Below are 16,292 nucleotides of genomic sequence, written 5' to 3'. Positions count from 1 at the left end.
GGCGGCGGGTCAAGCCATGGGGCCCTCCGCGAGCAGCAGAACCACCTTTGCCTCCTGCAGCAGCATCGCCCGCCGAGCCGGTGCCACGATGATCGCGGGCGCCTTTCTCCTGGTGAGCGCTCAGAGGGAACCCGGGTGGCGGCCACGCTGGAGCTGAAGAAGCTGCTCTCCTGGAGCGGGGCGGGTCCCTGGCTGGGGCTGCGGGAGACGCGAGGCCGGGCCGGCTGGGCTTGGGGGAGGTGTGCAAAGGAAGACAGCACACTGGAGGTTCCAGCCGGGTTGTTAGCGGGAAGTCTTAGGGTTCCGGCAGGGTTGGGGAATGAAGGCGAATTGTTTTTCTTGCAGTCTGTCTGTGCTGGAGGAGGCGCTAGAGGTGGCCGCCCGGCTTCCTGCGCATTTCAGGGCTTTTTCCCCTACTCGGCCTACCTTGCAGCCCCTGCACCCACACCCATACCCACACCCCCAGTCCCATCCGCAACCCAGTCAGCCGCTGTCCCTAGCACTTGGAAGTGGAGCCCGGGCTGCGGCTTAGGGCGTCAAAGGCTCGCCGCGGTCGCCGCTTTGTTGCAGCCGCAGTGTCATGTCGGGATGCTACCGCAGTGAGCGAGGTACCGGTGCGCGCCGGACACCGGAGACCTCCCGTGCTTCCGCGCGGTGCGTGCCGGGTCGCCCCCTCCTCCAGCCCTTCACTAGCCCTCGCCCTGCTTGGCTCGGGTGGGTCCCAGTTTCTGCACGCCAGGGGGAAAAACAAAAAACAAAAAAACCTTTAGACCTACTCTCAAGCGCTTCCAGAGCGCCGTCTGCCAACCAGCCAGCGCGCTGGCACTTGAGTGGGGGAAGGGGGGAAAGATCCATATAAAGAAAGATGAATTTTCTCCAGTTTTTCCTGCCCCTCCTTTACCTGTGGCTAGCAGTGGTGCAGGCATCGTGGGCACCCGAGCTGCACCCACATCTGGGGCGTGATCTATACAAAGCTCACCATCTCTCATCTGGGCAAAGCCTGAGACCACCTAGGATCCAAAACTTCTCAATTTCCCCCAAATATCTTCCCCTTATTTCCAAATATCGGGGCGAGGGGGAGAGCTAGGTGGAGAAAATTTGAGATCAAAATCATTGAGCGACCATCAGCTTCCCATGCCTACCTTTTATCGCTGCAGGGAGGATGGAGGTTCTTAACTAAAAACCAAGCAAAAACAAAAAACAAGAAAGAGCTTGTTTTCATGGCAGGGCTGTGTAAGGGAAAGGCGGAAAGGCAGGCTTGCTGTCTCCTTCCCCAAAGGACTTAATGCCTGGCCAGCCAAGATCTGCTTAGATCCCAGGCCATGGCAGTTGCTATGGCCAGAGAATTCATCCTACAGACACTCTGGTTCCTTTTGTGTGTGTGTTTTAAGGGGAAGTGAGAAACTAAAGAAAAGTTTGTTACTGTTAGCATTTATAATGAGACAAGTCCCAGTCTTCCTTTAGAGACTCTTTTCTACCCATTTATAGCAATGGCAAAGTCGAGGTTTGTATTCTTTGAACAAGTGTGTGAGATGGTAAGGGTAGGGGAGGCTCTTGGGGCAGTGAACCTGGCCTGACAGTTTTGGCATAGAGAGAAATTGTCTGAGTCCACGGGAACACCGATTGCAGTATCGGTACACTTAGGTGTGTTCGAGTTTCCTTCTTCATCACCTTAGATCCATTCCTCTAACCCACCGCCTGTTTGTCAGGTGCTCCCAACACATTTGATTATTATACTCCTCATCATGTCCACTCCCAGACTTAGGCCATGGTGCAATCTTCCATTTGTTTCACTTGTTAACATGAGATAGGTGCTTAATGGAAAGTCTCAATGTCTACAAGGGAAAGTTGCTTTAACTAGCTAAAAAGGTTAGTTCTCTTCTTAAACCATCAAACTCTGCTTACCTAAAAATTGGTTACTAGATTTGCAAATGAAGATATGAGAACGTGAGGTTGGGTTATTAAGAAAAATGAGGTTTGTAATGGGGCTCAGAAGCAATCTCAAGGTGATAACCAAAACAGGTTCCTTCATTACTTTTCTGCTAAAAAAGAACCTTCAGTTAAATCCATGTAATAGCATTGGGATGACAACATATCCTGAAGGGTGACTGAGACAGTGCGCCAAGGATCATCAGGGCTGATGTTACAACCCCCGTCCCAGGTGCAAGGAAGTGTCTTGTCTTTCCCACGTCCGGTCGACATGCTCCAGTCCTCAGGCATTGTTAATGTGTAAAACAATGATCTGAAGATGTGGGCTAAGGTGTAGTTGTCACACTAAGATTCTTGGCCATATCAGATGACAGACACCAGGTACTGGAGCCGGGTAAACCTGGCAGGGTGCTCAGAAGGCTGCTTGGATAGGTAGGGAGGCCAGTGATATGTGCATATTCTAGAAAGATGAAAAAAAAAAGTAATCCCAGTAAAATGTGCTGTTTATTGTGACTTGCAGTTACCCTGCTTCTTTCGAATATCTTTTTTTAAAAAAACGTAACAGGGTATCACAGCATGAATCCCCCATCGCTCCCTACCCACAGTCTTTTGTAACCAGCCAGGATCACGGGCACCTGTGTACACGCCAGGCAAGTACGGGTTGCCTAAGGAAGAGCGCAATATTCCCTACGGCCTCCAGCATTGCAGAGCATTGTGCTCTCACTGCGCTACTGTGGTTAGGCTGAAATAGCTCCTTTTGTGTGTGACAGTATTTGTTATTGTCATTTTGTGTCATGGCAGTTTAACTACATGAAAGAGAGCTTACTTTTACTATATGCTTTTTAAAAAAATACACATATAGGGCCAGGCTGTGGTATGGTGATTAAGGCAGTTGGATCTTACAAGGCCCACCTCATAGTTTGAGTGCTAGACCCAGCAGCTTAGAAACATGCCGGGTGCATGTGCGTACATGCCCAAAATCCTAAAAGGAAGAAGAGATGGAGGAAAAAGGATTGGGGCGTGACCATTCCACATAGAAGGTGCTTTCTTACTTCCTTCTCTCTCTGTTTCTCTCTAGTGAGCTCATATGTACTCTGGCAAAATTTAAAAAATACAAATATATATATATATATAATATAACTTAAAATATAGAGAAAGAGATTGTGTATCTGTCTACCTATTCGTATGTATGTATATAGAGAGACTGAATACTATGTGCAGGGTACTTTATATACAGTGTCCCATTTTTTCCCAGCACCTCTATGAAGCAGGTAGTATTATCTCCATTTTACAGATGAGAAAGTGAAGGATCCAAGAACTTTACTAGTGTGTTCTACACCACATAGCTTGTAGGGGATGGGACTGGGCTGGAACTCAAGACTACCAGACTTCTCAGCTTCTGATTTCCCTTACCTTGTACCATACTGCATGTTTCACAACTCCAAATTGCCTGAAAATAAAATATAACAGCAGAAAAGGTTCACCAGGGGAAAGTTGAGATGGTGGTTTGATTTGTTGGAGAACAGGAATGAAATTATATAAGTGCCTTGGGAAGGAAGTGTTTGTTCATGCCACCTGCACATCTGTTTCTGATGAGTTGAGGTGTCTGTCTGATATTAGAAAATAAAACATAGTCCAAAAGTTTTCAGACAAGATAAACGAAGCCTGTAGGTTTGTGCCATGTTAAGGAATGCCCTAGAAGAGCTTGCCCACTGACACTACAAGTCAGAGAGACCTCTTGCCCTCAGAGAGTTTGCTTTGACTGCACAGATAAAATATTGACAGTGGGGGCAGTACAAAGAGAAAAGAGCCATAAGTGATAAAGAAGTTAGGTCTGAAGTTTTGGAAACGACCATTCTGTGTGAATCATGAATTCCAAATAACTATTTGCTATATATAGCCTGTCTAGCTATTGATATTTATTTGCCTAGAAAGTACCAAGTATTAATTAGTATTTGTCACTGTCATTGGGACTGGACCATATTACTTAGTTTTACTTCCTGACCCTTGTTTATCAAAGTTAATTATGAAAAAAATTGGAATTTGTCTTGGACTATTTGACCAGGCAGGCGTGGAATGGTCTGGTGTTGGCTCAATTTTTAAATCATGTCAAGATTCAGTGTTAAGTTCAAGTAGAACTATCAATTAGAATGGATTCTGTATTCAAACCATTTCTCCTTCCTATATACCTTAACTCTATATTCACAGAATGTGAAAGTAGTAAGAGAATATACAACTCTACTATTAAGTCATCAGAAAAGTCATGACATAGTTTTTCATATTTTTCTATGCAAAAATGTGTCATGACTTTTCTAATGACCCAATAATTTCACACCCTATATTTCCTGGTTGAGAGGATAGAAACAGTCTATTACTGTAAAAGTAAGTGATTTACTTTTTCACGTTAACAAACAAACCTACACTGAGCACCCTCTCTGAGGCACCATCCAAGGCAGTGGGAACACAGGGATGACCTGGGATTCAGACTTGTCACAGTTTATGTGATATATACCATGTACATGGACATCTGTACTACTGGACGGGTTTCACTTGCTCATGTGGAATCAGTAGATAAATGTTATGCACTCAGAGCAATATGTAAAATGTGATTACAATCTTTAAAATACCTCAAAGTCAGAGAAAAAATTATTTCTAAGTCAGAGCAACATACATTAACCTCATAGGGAAAGTGACTTATGCTCAGTGGAATGGGGAACACAGAACCTGTACTGGAATGTAGGGTTCCCGACTTACCTTCTGAGTTACCTCACCAGCCAAAATGTATAGAATGAGCTCAAACTTCTTAACTGAATTGTTTCTAAAGGCGTGTTTGAATCTTCCTTGGATCCAGCACAAACAAATACCCAAATCTCCAGTGTTAAACACTACACATGCAAACCAAATCAATAAGAAGAACAAAATTTCTTGTAATAAGATTTATACTACCTTAAGTTGAGAGAAAGCAAGACTAACTAGGCATAGATTCACGACCTGCCCATACTACATATTTCGGTGTAGCTAAATTTGGACAGTCTGTCAATCTGGATGTGGCATGCATAGTGTCACATTTTCCAGGACAGTTTGCAGACCGTCTCCTTCTCCAGGTTGTTTTTTATTGGACAGTAGCAAGTCGTGTGGGATTCTGGGTGGGCTCTGGCAGGTAGTATACTTGCTATATTGAAAATCTAAATGCTGAGACATTGTACTTTAACTTTGCATGTAACATCATCCACAAGCTGAAAGATAAAGACTGTTTGGAAGCGTTATAGGCAAGTTGCAAGTTGATTTGTGCTCAGCCAGCCCTTTATAAAACATGTAAACTATAATTGGCTTAAATAAACTTTATTATTATTTTTTATTTTATTTTATTTTATTTTATTTTATTTTATTTTATTTTATTTTTGGTTTGGTGATAGGAAACCATCAGATGCATCATCAAGCTATTCAGGGACCGGTACGAATTGAGTGACTTTTTCTTGTGTGAAGTGCAATGCCTGTTTTCCAGTAAGCAATAGTACTCTGCTGGCTGTCTTCCCCCAAGCAGGCCTAGCATATTCCAGTGATGCCAAGTCACCACCAACTTCCTGGCAAACTCAGGTGCTTCTCTTCTATGACAAGAGGATCCCAAGTTATCCCATAGCTTTGGGCATGTGTCCAGGGATTATTTGGAGCAGACTTAGTCTGGACCTTTAGCTGCCGATAGTCTTTTGATAAAATGACAACTGAAGCCAAAATAGGAGTCAGCTTGGTTCCCAACGCTGAATCCCTCTTTAGCATTAGCAGGAGGCTGAGCTTTGTTGCTGCTCCAGTGGCAGCTGCTGAGCTTTGATTCTTTAGGAGCAGGGGTGAGCGATCATAATAAATATTGGCCTTGTCCCAGTGTTTGCATTTGTCAAATACCAAAAAATAAACAGGAATCCTAAATTGGCTTCTATGCGACCACCTGGCTTTCCTACTACCTCCTATTTCCAGTTTAAATCCAAGAGGAGAGGAGGCTGGGCAGAAGTTATAACCCGGGAGGAACCTGAAAGATGCTGGCAAGTATAGGCAGGACTTAGGGCTGTAGAGATGTGGGACTCACTGATACTTAGGCTCTTGATTCAAAGCAATGGTGATTCTACTGCTCTTGTGGGGAAACTGGAATATTATCTTGACAGTGCCCTGGCTTTGGAGATGGCAAGGTTTGCAGTAGTGAAAAACTTGTGCTCAGAGGGGTCTCAGGCAGGTGTGGGGCTGGGCGAGATGTGGGTGGGTGTGCTATAGCATCTGTCTCTAGAATATTTGAAAATTGTGACTAAGACTTTGTTTTAAACTGAAAAAGAAATAAAACCAACAAGAGAGGGATGCTTAGTAAGCTAAGTCATAGCAAGGCTCATTATCTAATATTTATATAATTTTCCATTTGCTCCCCTGCAGCCAGAACTGCTTGGTGGATCTGTTGCTTGGCGCCATTTGCAAATCCATCTGTTTTGGGAGAGGGAACATGAGCTTAATGGATTTAAGAGAGAGGAGATAAGTGAATCTAGTGAGTCTTGGAATCAAATGAGAGCAACTGTGAATTCAATAGGGCTTTAGCACTGAGAGCTCAGAGTTGAATAAGAAAGTGGTTGTTAATATTAATCATTGATAATAATATCACTATTCTCTACTTACTGAGTACTTACCATTGATACTCTGTTGTATATAAATAATTTCAGTAAATCTTTTTTTTAAAAAGATTTATTTTAATTTGACCAGATACACACACACACACACACACACACAGAATGTGGGAAAGCAAGCCACCAGGTCTGGTACTTGAACCATGCTCAGCTCTGTGGGAATATCCAGCGCCTTAACCATTATGCCACCTGCTGGTCACTCAGTAAATCTTAACAAACCCACAAGGTAGTAGCATTAGCCTCATTTTACTGATAAAGAAATAAGGTTGAGGGGAACCAGCAGTTAGCGTAATGGCTATGTCGCTGGACTCCCACATAGTCGACCGCAGTTCGTGTCCTGGACCCGGTGGCTTAAAACTCACGTCGGGCGCGTGTGCGTGTGTGCCCAAGATCCCGAGAGGAGAATGGAGGAGAAGGGATTGCGGCGTGACCATCCCCCCTGGAGGGTGATTTCTCGCTTTCTGTCTCTATGTCTCTCTCTGTCTGTCTGGCGAGCGCACGCGCCCTACAGTGAAAATCTCTCCAAAAAAAAAAAAAAAAGAAATAAGGTTGAGAGTATTTATGGGCATGTAGTTGGTAACTGCTGGGCAGAGGATTCAAATCTAGGTCATTGTGGGTTTGTGTGTAGTGTTCTTTCTGCCAAGCTGTGAGTAGGGAACAGGTTCCCTAAATATGCCAGAATTTTGTTTTCTGTAAAGGGAATGATTTTATCTGAGGGGTGAACATTCTCTGTCCTTCTGATGAGCAGTTTTGCTCCATGATAGTGTTGCAAGTTTAGCCAAAACTACTGGTTAGAAAGTAGGAGTGGTTTCAAAATGCCAAATATTTTCATGGTCACTTGCATGTAGTAATCTAGAAAATATTCAGAGATTTTGAAAACCAGTTGCATTTAACCAGCCTCAATTGTACAACCATAATGTATAAATAAAGAATTTGAAACAGAAAAAAAAAAAAGAAAGAAAGAAAAGAAAAGAAAGTAGGAGTGGTCTGTGTGTGACTGAAAGGGGAAGGCGTGGAACCACTGGCAAGCTTTTTCCTATGGTGTGACGCTGACGGGCAATGGTGCCATGGGTAGGATGGAAAGATACTCTGGCAAATTGAAATGTTATAAATAGGGAATGGCTGCTTTGCTTTCTTGCTACTTGGGTCATTTTAAAAAATATTTGCTTAGTGAGTAACACTGTGACATGGGTTCTGCTTAGCAATGTCGTTTCAGCTCCCTTATCCTGACAACTTGAAGGCCTTTTAGGGTTTTCTTCACTGCCAGTTTGTTTGTATAGGGTAAATACATGGGCTTGTGCCATCTGTTGTTTGTATGCTTTCTGTTCACTTTTCATTGCAGGTCTCCTAGAAACTGGTTTACCTCCATGACTTGAGTGGCCCTGTAGGCGATGTGTTTGTGTGTAGTTTATGACACTCATGGATAGCACTCTCTTAAGCAAGCTTTTAAGCATATTTCTCCATAGATTGGAGACTGAGTAGACTATAGAAAGGCAAAGGGCGAGAGGAAATTTTTTAATCTTTGGTCTTAGAAAAGAAGTTGGAATTCTGGTATTGGAAAGAACCTTTGAGATAAGACTATTAACTGATTTCATTCTTGGTACAGTCAGGGCTGCATAACCAGGATTAGGATAGATGGGAAGGAAGGGGCAGGAGGAGATTCAAAGAAAAATTCTGACACATTTCCAAATAATTAACTGGTTATTATTTAACTCTTGCCCTTCCTTTATGTAAAAACAAAGCCAAAACAAAGAAACAAACAAAAAACCTTGATACCCTCTCCTCTTGCAGTTAAATCTTACATACCTGGTCCAGAAAAATAACAAAATGGACCGTTTGTGTGTGTTTGTTCAGGGCCAATGTTGTTATTCCATTTCAGCTTCTCAGAGACAACAGACAATGTGCTATTCATCTTTGTGTTTTTGGCTCAATGCCCTGACACATAGTAGTTAAGCAATAAATGATTGTTGAATGAATTCCAGAAGGCTCTTGCTTTAAACTAACTGTTCGTTCTAAATAAGTTAGAGCTACGTCTCAGTACTTTGAACTACAACTTGAGGGTAGTTGAGTTATTAAGAAAGAACATTAAACTTAAGCAAGTTGTCAGACTAGCAGAACCTAGAAGATTTGGAATTCTCTATATCTTCCTAATTCAATCCTCTTTGATGGTATGCATGTGTAGTTAAAACAAATGTGCATGTACTTGATTGTGTTCCACATTTCATTGTGTAGTTACTTTTTGTGATCATAGATGTGTACATATGTGTGTATGTGAATATGTATATGTATGTGTGTGTGTGTGTGTGTGTGTGTGTATAGGGTGCCCGCACTCACCAGAGAGAGACAGAGAAAGAAAGGAGGAAACTGAGAAATCATCCCTCCTTTCGGGGGGGTGGAGGGATTGTCTCACTGCAATCCCTTCTCCTCCATTTTCCTCTCGGGATTTTGAGTATGCATGCACACACACACCTAGCATGAGTTTCAAGTTTGAAGTGGCAGGTTCTGGGACTTGAATTGTGGTTGGCCATTTGGGAGTCCAGCACCTTAACCACACCACCACCTGCTGGCCCTATATTTCTATTTTTGATTTATTTAATTACATTTATGGGCATCTATTCAACATCAGGTGCTGTCAGCCTCTGAGTATAAGATAATAAACAGCTATTCATGGCTTCTGTTTCTCTTGGGGTTTACAGAAGGGGCAGTGTTTAATAAGAACTAGTTATTCAAAGAGCAGAAAGAAGAGTACACATGTAGGCAGGGACAGTATATAGAATAAATCTACATGTTCTGATATTAGAAGGAAGATCATTTTAGTAGGTGCTCATTGGTTGGGGGCAGTGGAAGCTTGAATTAAGGTCAGAGAGGTGGGCAGGGGCCAGATGAAGTGAGTACGAGACGGTTAATATTTTGGCTTGAATTTAAATTGTTTAAAAGATCACTCTGGCTGTGGAGAATGGACTAGAGAGAGGAACTATGCAAGCAGGAGGCCAGTTGGAATGTTTCACAATAGTTCAGGGAAGAGGTGATCATACTGGAGTTGTGGCAGTGAAAATGGGGATGATTATTCAATAAATAGAGAGTGTGGTGAGAGTTTATGGATGGCCAAGGTAGGAAGGTGCAGGAGATGTGGAAAAATAGCAGCGATCAAGACTGACTCTTTGCTTCCTAAATTAAGAAGTCTCTGGCGATCTGATTACTGTGAAAGGGAAGGCTGGGAGAGGTGCAAGTGGGATCTGAGAGACCTGAAGTGTGGGTATGTATTGAGTAGATGTGAGATGCTTTTGATTCACGTCAGTTCAGACCAGAACTTAGGCCTAGCAATTTGCAGTAGCTCTATCCCCCCAGTTGTCGTTGTGTTGACCCGTTCTACTTGATGGACACTTGGATGGTTCTATCTATTTTTTCCACTGCAAGCAGCGCTAGTGGAGTCTTCGCTGTACAAACCACTCTTTTTCCTTTTAGGTTGTTTCCCCAAGGTGTAGTCCCCAAAGTGGAACTGCTGGGTCAAAGGAAGTGAATGAATAATTTTATGGCTTTTGTTGCTTATTGCCAGAATGTCTTCAGGAATACTGAATTAATTAAGAGTGCCACTAGCCGCGTATAAAATGTGCCTTTTACCCCACAAGGCTGCCAGCATTGGAATTCATCATTTTAATTTGCTTATACTGCTGTAGCATAGATATGTAAGGGTCTTTGGTTGTGCCAATTTGCATTCCACTAGTTGCTAGAGATTTCATAAATTTATTCATATGATGATTATCTTAATTACTCATGTAGTCCTATGTCTTAACTATTGAGTAGAAATTATGTTAACTACATTCACGTACAAGGTTATAAGCTTTTTGTTAGCTATGTATGACATACATTTTTACATTCTGCTTTTTAACATTATTATAGTTAATAACACAAACATATAGGTTTATATTTTAAACCCATTTTCTTTTTTGTAGCCAAGAATATTTTCTTGTTCATTTTTTTGTTCGTTTGCTTATTTCTTCTGTGAGAGTGAGAGAGAGAGAGAGAGAGAGAGACAGACTAGCATTACATCAGAATCACACTGCAGACCAGCCCCAGCCTCAGTCGGCCTGGATCATGTTACAAGCATGTGTTCTGAGAGAGTACAGGGAGACCTTGGGGAGACCTGACACTTTGCTCTGTGGGCCCAGCATGGCAGAGCATGTTACAGTCTTACTACTGTGCCACCAGCTGACCCATTGTTCATCTTGTCTTAATAGTTAAGAGATTAATCTCTATAGTTAGGATAAACAAACTATCTTGATAGTTTTAAGTTTCATAATTGATCTTACTATGTTAGATTTGCTGACGTTTCTGGACTTCTGTGTTGGATTTTGTTAGGCACTACATCTGTGTGTTCTACAGGATGTTCACACACATCGAGTAAACAATGTATGGTCAAATGTGTTTGGGAAGTGTTGAGTTCAACCAAGTCACCATTTCTAGCAGCTATCTTGCAGGCCCTGACAGAGCCATCAGCAAATTAATACTAATTGTGCCTTTCCAAGAGAAGGTTATAATCAGAAGCATTTCCTAAACTTCCAGACCAGCAGTTAGTAAACTTAATTTGTAAACAGCCAAGGAGTATTTTCAGTTGTGTGGGTCATGTGGTTTTGGTGGTAACTACTCAACTCTGCCTTCACATGGCAAAAACAGCCTAGGCTCAACCTAAAAGAATGGGCTTGGCTGTGTTCCAATAAAACTTTATTTGTGAGCCCTTAAAAATTTGAATTGCATGTCATTTTCATATGTCACAAAATAGTATTCTTTTGATTTTTTTTCCAACTATTTAAAATGTAAAAGGCATTCTTAGCTTGTGGGCTCTACAAAAACAGGCAGGTGTTAGAGTTTGCTCACTGTTTTTTTTTTTTTTTTTTAAGACCATAGATTTTTTAACATTTTATGGGACTTAGGAAAGGGAAATTCACTGTGGAAAGTGCTTACTTAGATTCTGCTCCAGTTGTCTAACATTTACTTATTAATAGTAAAACCTGTCCCTTCTCCTCTCCTTTCTAGAAAATGTTTTTTCATTTGTTATGTTCTAAGTTTATATTTTAAATCTGTTTTGGAAATGCCAGTTGACTCTTGGTTCCCTTTTCGTTTTACTGTGCAGTCTGTGTTTTTTGTCTTGTATGCTCTAAGTTCAGGAAGATGTGTTTTAGAATTAAAATCTGAGTTTTTTTTATATACTTCTTAGGAATCAGATACTTGCATATTAATTGGGGTGTTTTAAGAGATTGTTTAATCCTAAGGGAATGATGCTAAAATATAGCAAACTGGTAAGTTGACCAGAGTGATAATTAAAATAACTAACATTTTTGGAGCACTTTACTATGTGGTCGGCTTATTTTACTTGCTTTATCTGTATTAACAGTTCTCAAAACAATCTTCGAAGAGTAAGTGTTACTGTTATCTGCATTATACTAATGAGGAAACAGAGACACCGAAGTCAAGACACTTACAAAGGCCACCCAGCATTGAGGACGGAAAAAGCCTAAAGCATTTTTCCTACTCTTACACACCACTCAACACACTTCTGACACCATATTCTCCTACGGTCACCAGCTGCATGTCCCTCTAATTTGATTGGATATAAATGGTAGAATGTACAGAGTAAGCAAGTGGGAAGGGGAGTGAGGTCTCCATGCCCTCTCGGGGCATACCACCCTTCAGTAACCTCCACATGTCCAGCTATCTGGAAGCTCTCTGAACCCTGCCCTTTTGGGTTTCATTATGTAGACATAGTACCATTATATAGGCATGACTGAGTACATCGCTGGGCAGTGGTGATCAATGCAACCTTCAGCCCCTCTCCCCGCCTAGAAAGTGGAGAATGGGCTAAACAGCTCAGTCTTCTAATCATACTTTGGTCTTTCTGGTGGCCAGGCCCCATCATGAAACAGTCTAGGGGCCCCCAGTCTTTGGTGATCTCATTAGCATACAATAGAACCAGGGACAGAAACCAAATACGTATTTATTATTCTATCAGTATATCACATCCACTAGTGCTTGGTAGAACAGGGACTGTTTGGCATACTTCAGGCTAAAGTAGATTTTGCTTATACTTCCGTGCTGGAGTTATTGTGCTGGCTGGAATCTCTGGTTTTCCATTGCTTTGTATGCTTTTCTCTAAATCCTCAGCACAGAGTAGCATTCTTCCTATACCTATCCTCCTGTCTTGCATCAAAGGCCGATTTGCTTGCTACTTAGTGAGTAAATAAATGGGCGGCCTGCTCTTGGTTTCTGCTTGTAGGTGTGTGTGTGTGTGTGTGGGGGGGTCTTAGAAACAGCTGTGTGATGGAGGGAGACAAGGTTGTGTAGTCCAAGGACTGAACGCTGAGAGCGCACACACTCTTCTGCTTTGCAGGTTCTGGGGAAAGCAGCATCTGGGTTAAGTCTTGCCTGGCTTTTCTCTTTCCCAGTGTCCCCTGAGCTTGTCTTTGTCTAGTTCTATAGTCAGCACATTCTAGCCTTGGCATTCTCCATATTTGCCAGCTTAAACTGTTCCCGCTTTCACCCTAGCAACAGAAGACATTTTTTTCATGTGAAGATAGTAGGCAATGCAGCAGTTGACCAAATTAATTCTCCATAATTGGAAACAATTCTGTCTGTAATTTGTGGAAGGTTATCCTTGAAGCTTTCCTCTGTGTGCATTCTTTTTCTCTCTTCAAATCTAGAGAGTTCCATATAGCTAGTGTTTTTGATGTTATAAATTTAATGTGATGCTCAAAACAAAGTGGTCAGGGACAAGCAGTTGCCATAATGGCTATGTCACTGGACTCCCATGTAGTTGATCGCGGTTCGAGTCCCGGACCTGGTGGCTTAAACTCATGCTGGGTGCATGTGCATGCATGCCCAAGATCCCCAAGAGGAGAATGGAGGAAAAGGGATTGTGGTATGGCCATCCTCCCTGGGGCGGGGGGATGATTTCTCACTCTCTTTCTCTCTGTGTCTCTTTCTCTGTTCTTCTCTGGCAAGTGCACATGCCCCATGGCAAAAATCTAAAAATAAAAGCAGGTCACTACTGCATATAAAGTGGTCAGAGGGGCCGGCAGGTGGCGTGGCACTGGACACTCCCACATGGCTGAGCACAGTTAGAGTCCCAAACCTGGTGGGTTGCTTTCTCACTCTCTCTCTCTCTCTCTCTCCCTGTACCTTTCTCTGGTCAAATTAAAATAAATGAATGAATAAATTGTGAAAATTAAAAATAAATAATTCTTTAAAAAATAAATAAAGTGGGCAGAAATTCTGAAGTGCCTATCTCTGCCTGGCTTTTGCATTTTGGTCGTCTGTTAGTGTATCTCCAATCACCATCTCAGAACTAACTTGGTTGCCTTACAGTCTCCCCAGTAACTGAATTTCCTTTTAAAAATGCTAGTTTAATGCAGTCTCAAACAATTGTACAGCAAACTCATAGTTAATCTCCTACTTGTCCTTTACAGATAGGCAAAAGTTAATCACAAGCTTGTGTTTGCTCATTTTTCCGTTAAAAAGTTATTAGAATTTGCTAGGGAACAGGAATGACATAAATGTATTGTAATTGTAGGCGGCGAGGAGTTTTGTGTTTGTTTGAAGGATGAGATCCAGGATGAGAATTGTTAAGGAGTAAACAAGCATCAACATTCTGACATGCTGGCACATCTGGGCCCTCTGGTCTTCAGTCAGGTTCGGCTCTGTGCCCCAGGACAGAAATGACAACGGGCCAGGTGTGATGTGGGTCAGCAGGGTGATCACTGAGACTGGAAGCTTTTACAGTTGGTTGTTCATTTTAGTACTACTTCGTCTCTCGTTGAACTTCTTTTTCCTAAAACTTTTCATTTATTTCTTCCAAGGGAGAGGGAGACAAATAGAGAGTGAGAGACAGATGTACAGACACCCCCACTATGATCTTCTTACCATGATCCAGCCCCTGGCCTCGGCCAGCCAGGATCACTGGCACACACATGCATGCCCAGTGGGTATGGGGAGATCTTGGGACATGAACCTTGGACCTTCTCATATGATCTCAGTGTCACAGAGTGTTGCATTACTGTTCACCACTGCAGCTGGCCTCGAAATGTGCTTTGTTCCAGGTTTTTCTTTTTAATTATTGAGCAAGTATTTATAATCTCCTTTACCATGTCCAGCTTGGGATGGTATATTGATATTGCCTCATTTATCCATTCTTTTTGGTGAAATAAGTGTCTTGGATAAATGGAACTTTCCATATAACTAAAGTTTAAACTAGGATGGAGCAAAGATAACTTCTGGAAAATAATCTCATTATATTGCTTATAATTCTTAATGCCATGTCAGTGAAATCATTTTTTTTAAAAAATGAGGGGTAATGCTTTGCTCTTCAATACATTTACTTTCCATCTTCAGCAGCGCTTAATTCTTCTAGGCTTAACTCCCATGGTTCTGTTAAAAAAGGGTGATATTCTCAGGGTCTTTGCAGGTGAAAGGAAGTATTTGACCTTAGGAAGCTACCAGACTGCTTTAGCTCTTCAGTTATTGTTGGCCACGTATGGAGGCTTTGGTTTGCTCACATATGTTTTTATATGCATACTCGTCTTCAGCAACGTCCACTATCACCACCCTTTAATTTGCTGCTTCTGGTTATTTATGGCCTGCAAATTTATTTCTTCATTCAGTCAACAAGCATCAAGTAATGAATCGGGTGCCCTTGAGGGCTTAGATAGCATCAGTACGTAAGATAGACCTGATCCTTGTTCATGGTCCAGACAGAGGACACGCTAAACAGAAACAGGTGTAAGACCACAATTATGGCAGTCACATAGGAAAAGAGAGAAATGAGAGGGGAAGACAGGAATGGCATTTCAGAGGAGGTCCTATCTCTGTTAAAGATTTCTCTTTTCACTCTAAGTCATGTGTGAAGTGATTGAGAATTTTGGTTTTAGTCTGTGTTTTAAGTTTGTTTATTATTGTTTCTTCCATCATGGGGGAAGAGAGACAGAGAGAGAGAGAGAGAGAGAGAGAGAAAGAGAGAGAGAGAAGCATCTCTAAGAGCATCTCTAAGCATAGTCCATCCCCCATCTTCAGCAAGGTTTGCACCTTAGTAATGCATGTGCCTGGTATACTCAGTGTGGTCTCTGGTCTGGAACCCTGATCCTTCTCTACAGGTCGGTCTCACAGAGTGATTCATTTTTCCATTGTGCTACCATTTAGCTCCTAATCGATAGTTTTAAACAGGGGGTGAAAGGGTCAGATTTGGTGTTTGAGCAAGACGGCGTGTCAGGAAAGGTAAGCCTAGCCCTGTAGCCTTGTGGTTAAGGGAGGCAGGTTGGTCACAGCTTGATTCTTGGCCCGAGCAGCTTGAGAGACATGCCGAATGTGTGTGCATGCATGCACATAATTCCGACAGGATGGAGAAATCAGGATAAGGGATTGCGGCATGACCCCATGGGGTGGGGTGGGGGGAGGCGCTTCCATCTTTTCTCTCTCACTCTCTGGCAATTACAAGGAAAAAAAATGAGCCAAGAACACAGCACTCATTGCTAGACCCTCAGAGGACTTCCGAGAGATCCTGTGAGTGAACATCTCATCTCTGTATTTCTTTCTTTCTTTCCTTCTTTCTTTCTTTCTTTCTTTCTTTCTTTCTTTCTTTCTTTCTTTCTTTCTTTCTTTCTTTCTTTCTTTTTTTTTGGAGCGGTGTTTGCTATAGGGCATGTGCGCTCTCCAGAA

At 42.3% G+C, this 16,292-nt stretch overlaps 1 protein-coding gene across 1 annotated transcript in view; it reads left to right on the top strand.

Annotated features, from left to right (window-relative positions):
* The first annotated feature begins 8 nt into the window (after positions 1–8).
* Positions 9–16,292, top strand: part of TNFRSF21 (TNF receptor superfamily member 21) — an 80,466-nt gene continuing 64,182 nt past the window's right edge. The window contains exon 1 of the mRNA XM_027772103.1: positions 9–112. Coding sequence (XP_027627904.1) covers positions 17–112 — 96 coding nt within the window. The 5' untranslated portion in view covers positions 9–16. The remainder of the gene's footprint in view (positions 113–16,292) is intronic.

The sequence above is a fragment of the Tupaia chinensis genome, unplaced genomic scaffold (assembly GCF_000334495.1).
Source record: "Tupaia chinensis unplaced genomic scaffold, TupChi_1.0 Scaffold000252_1, whole genome shotgun sequence".
Classification (NCBI taxonomy): domain Eukaryota; kingdom Metazoa; phylum Chordata; class Mammalia; order Scandentia; family Tupaiidae; genus Tupaia; species Tupaia belangeri.
This window is presented reverse-complemented; position numbering and strand designations above follow the sequence as displayed.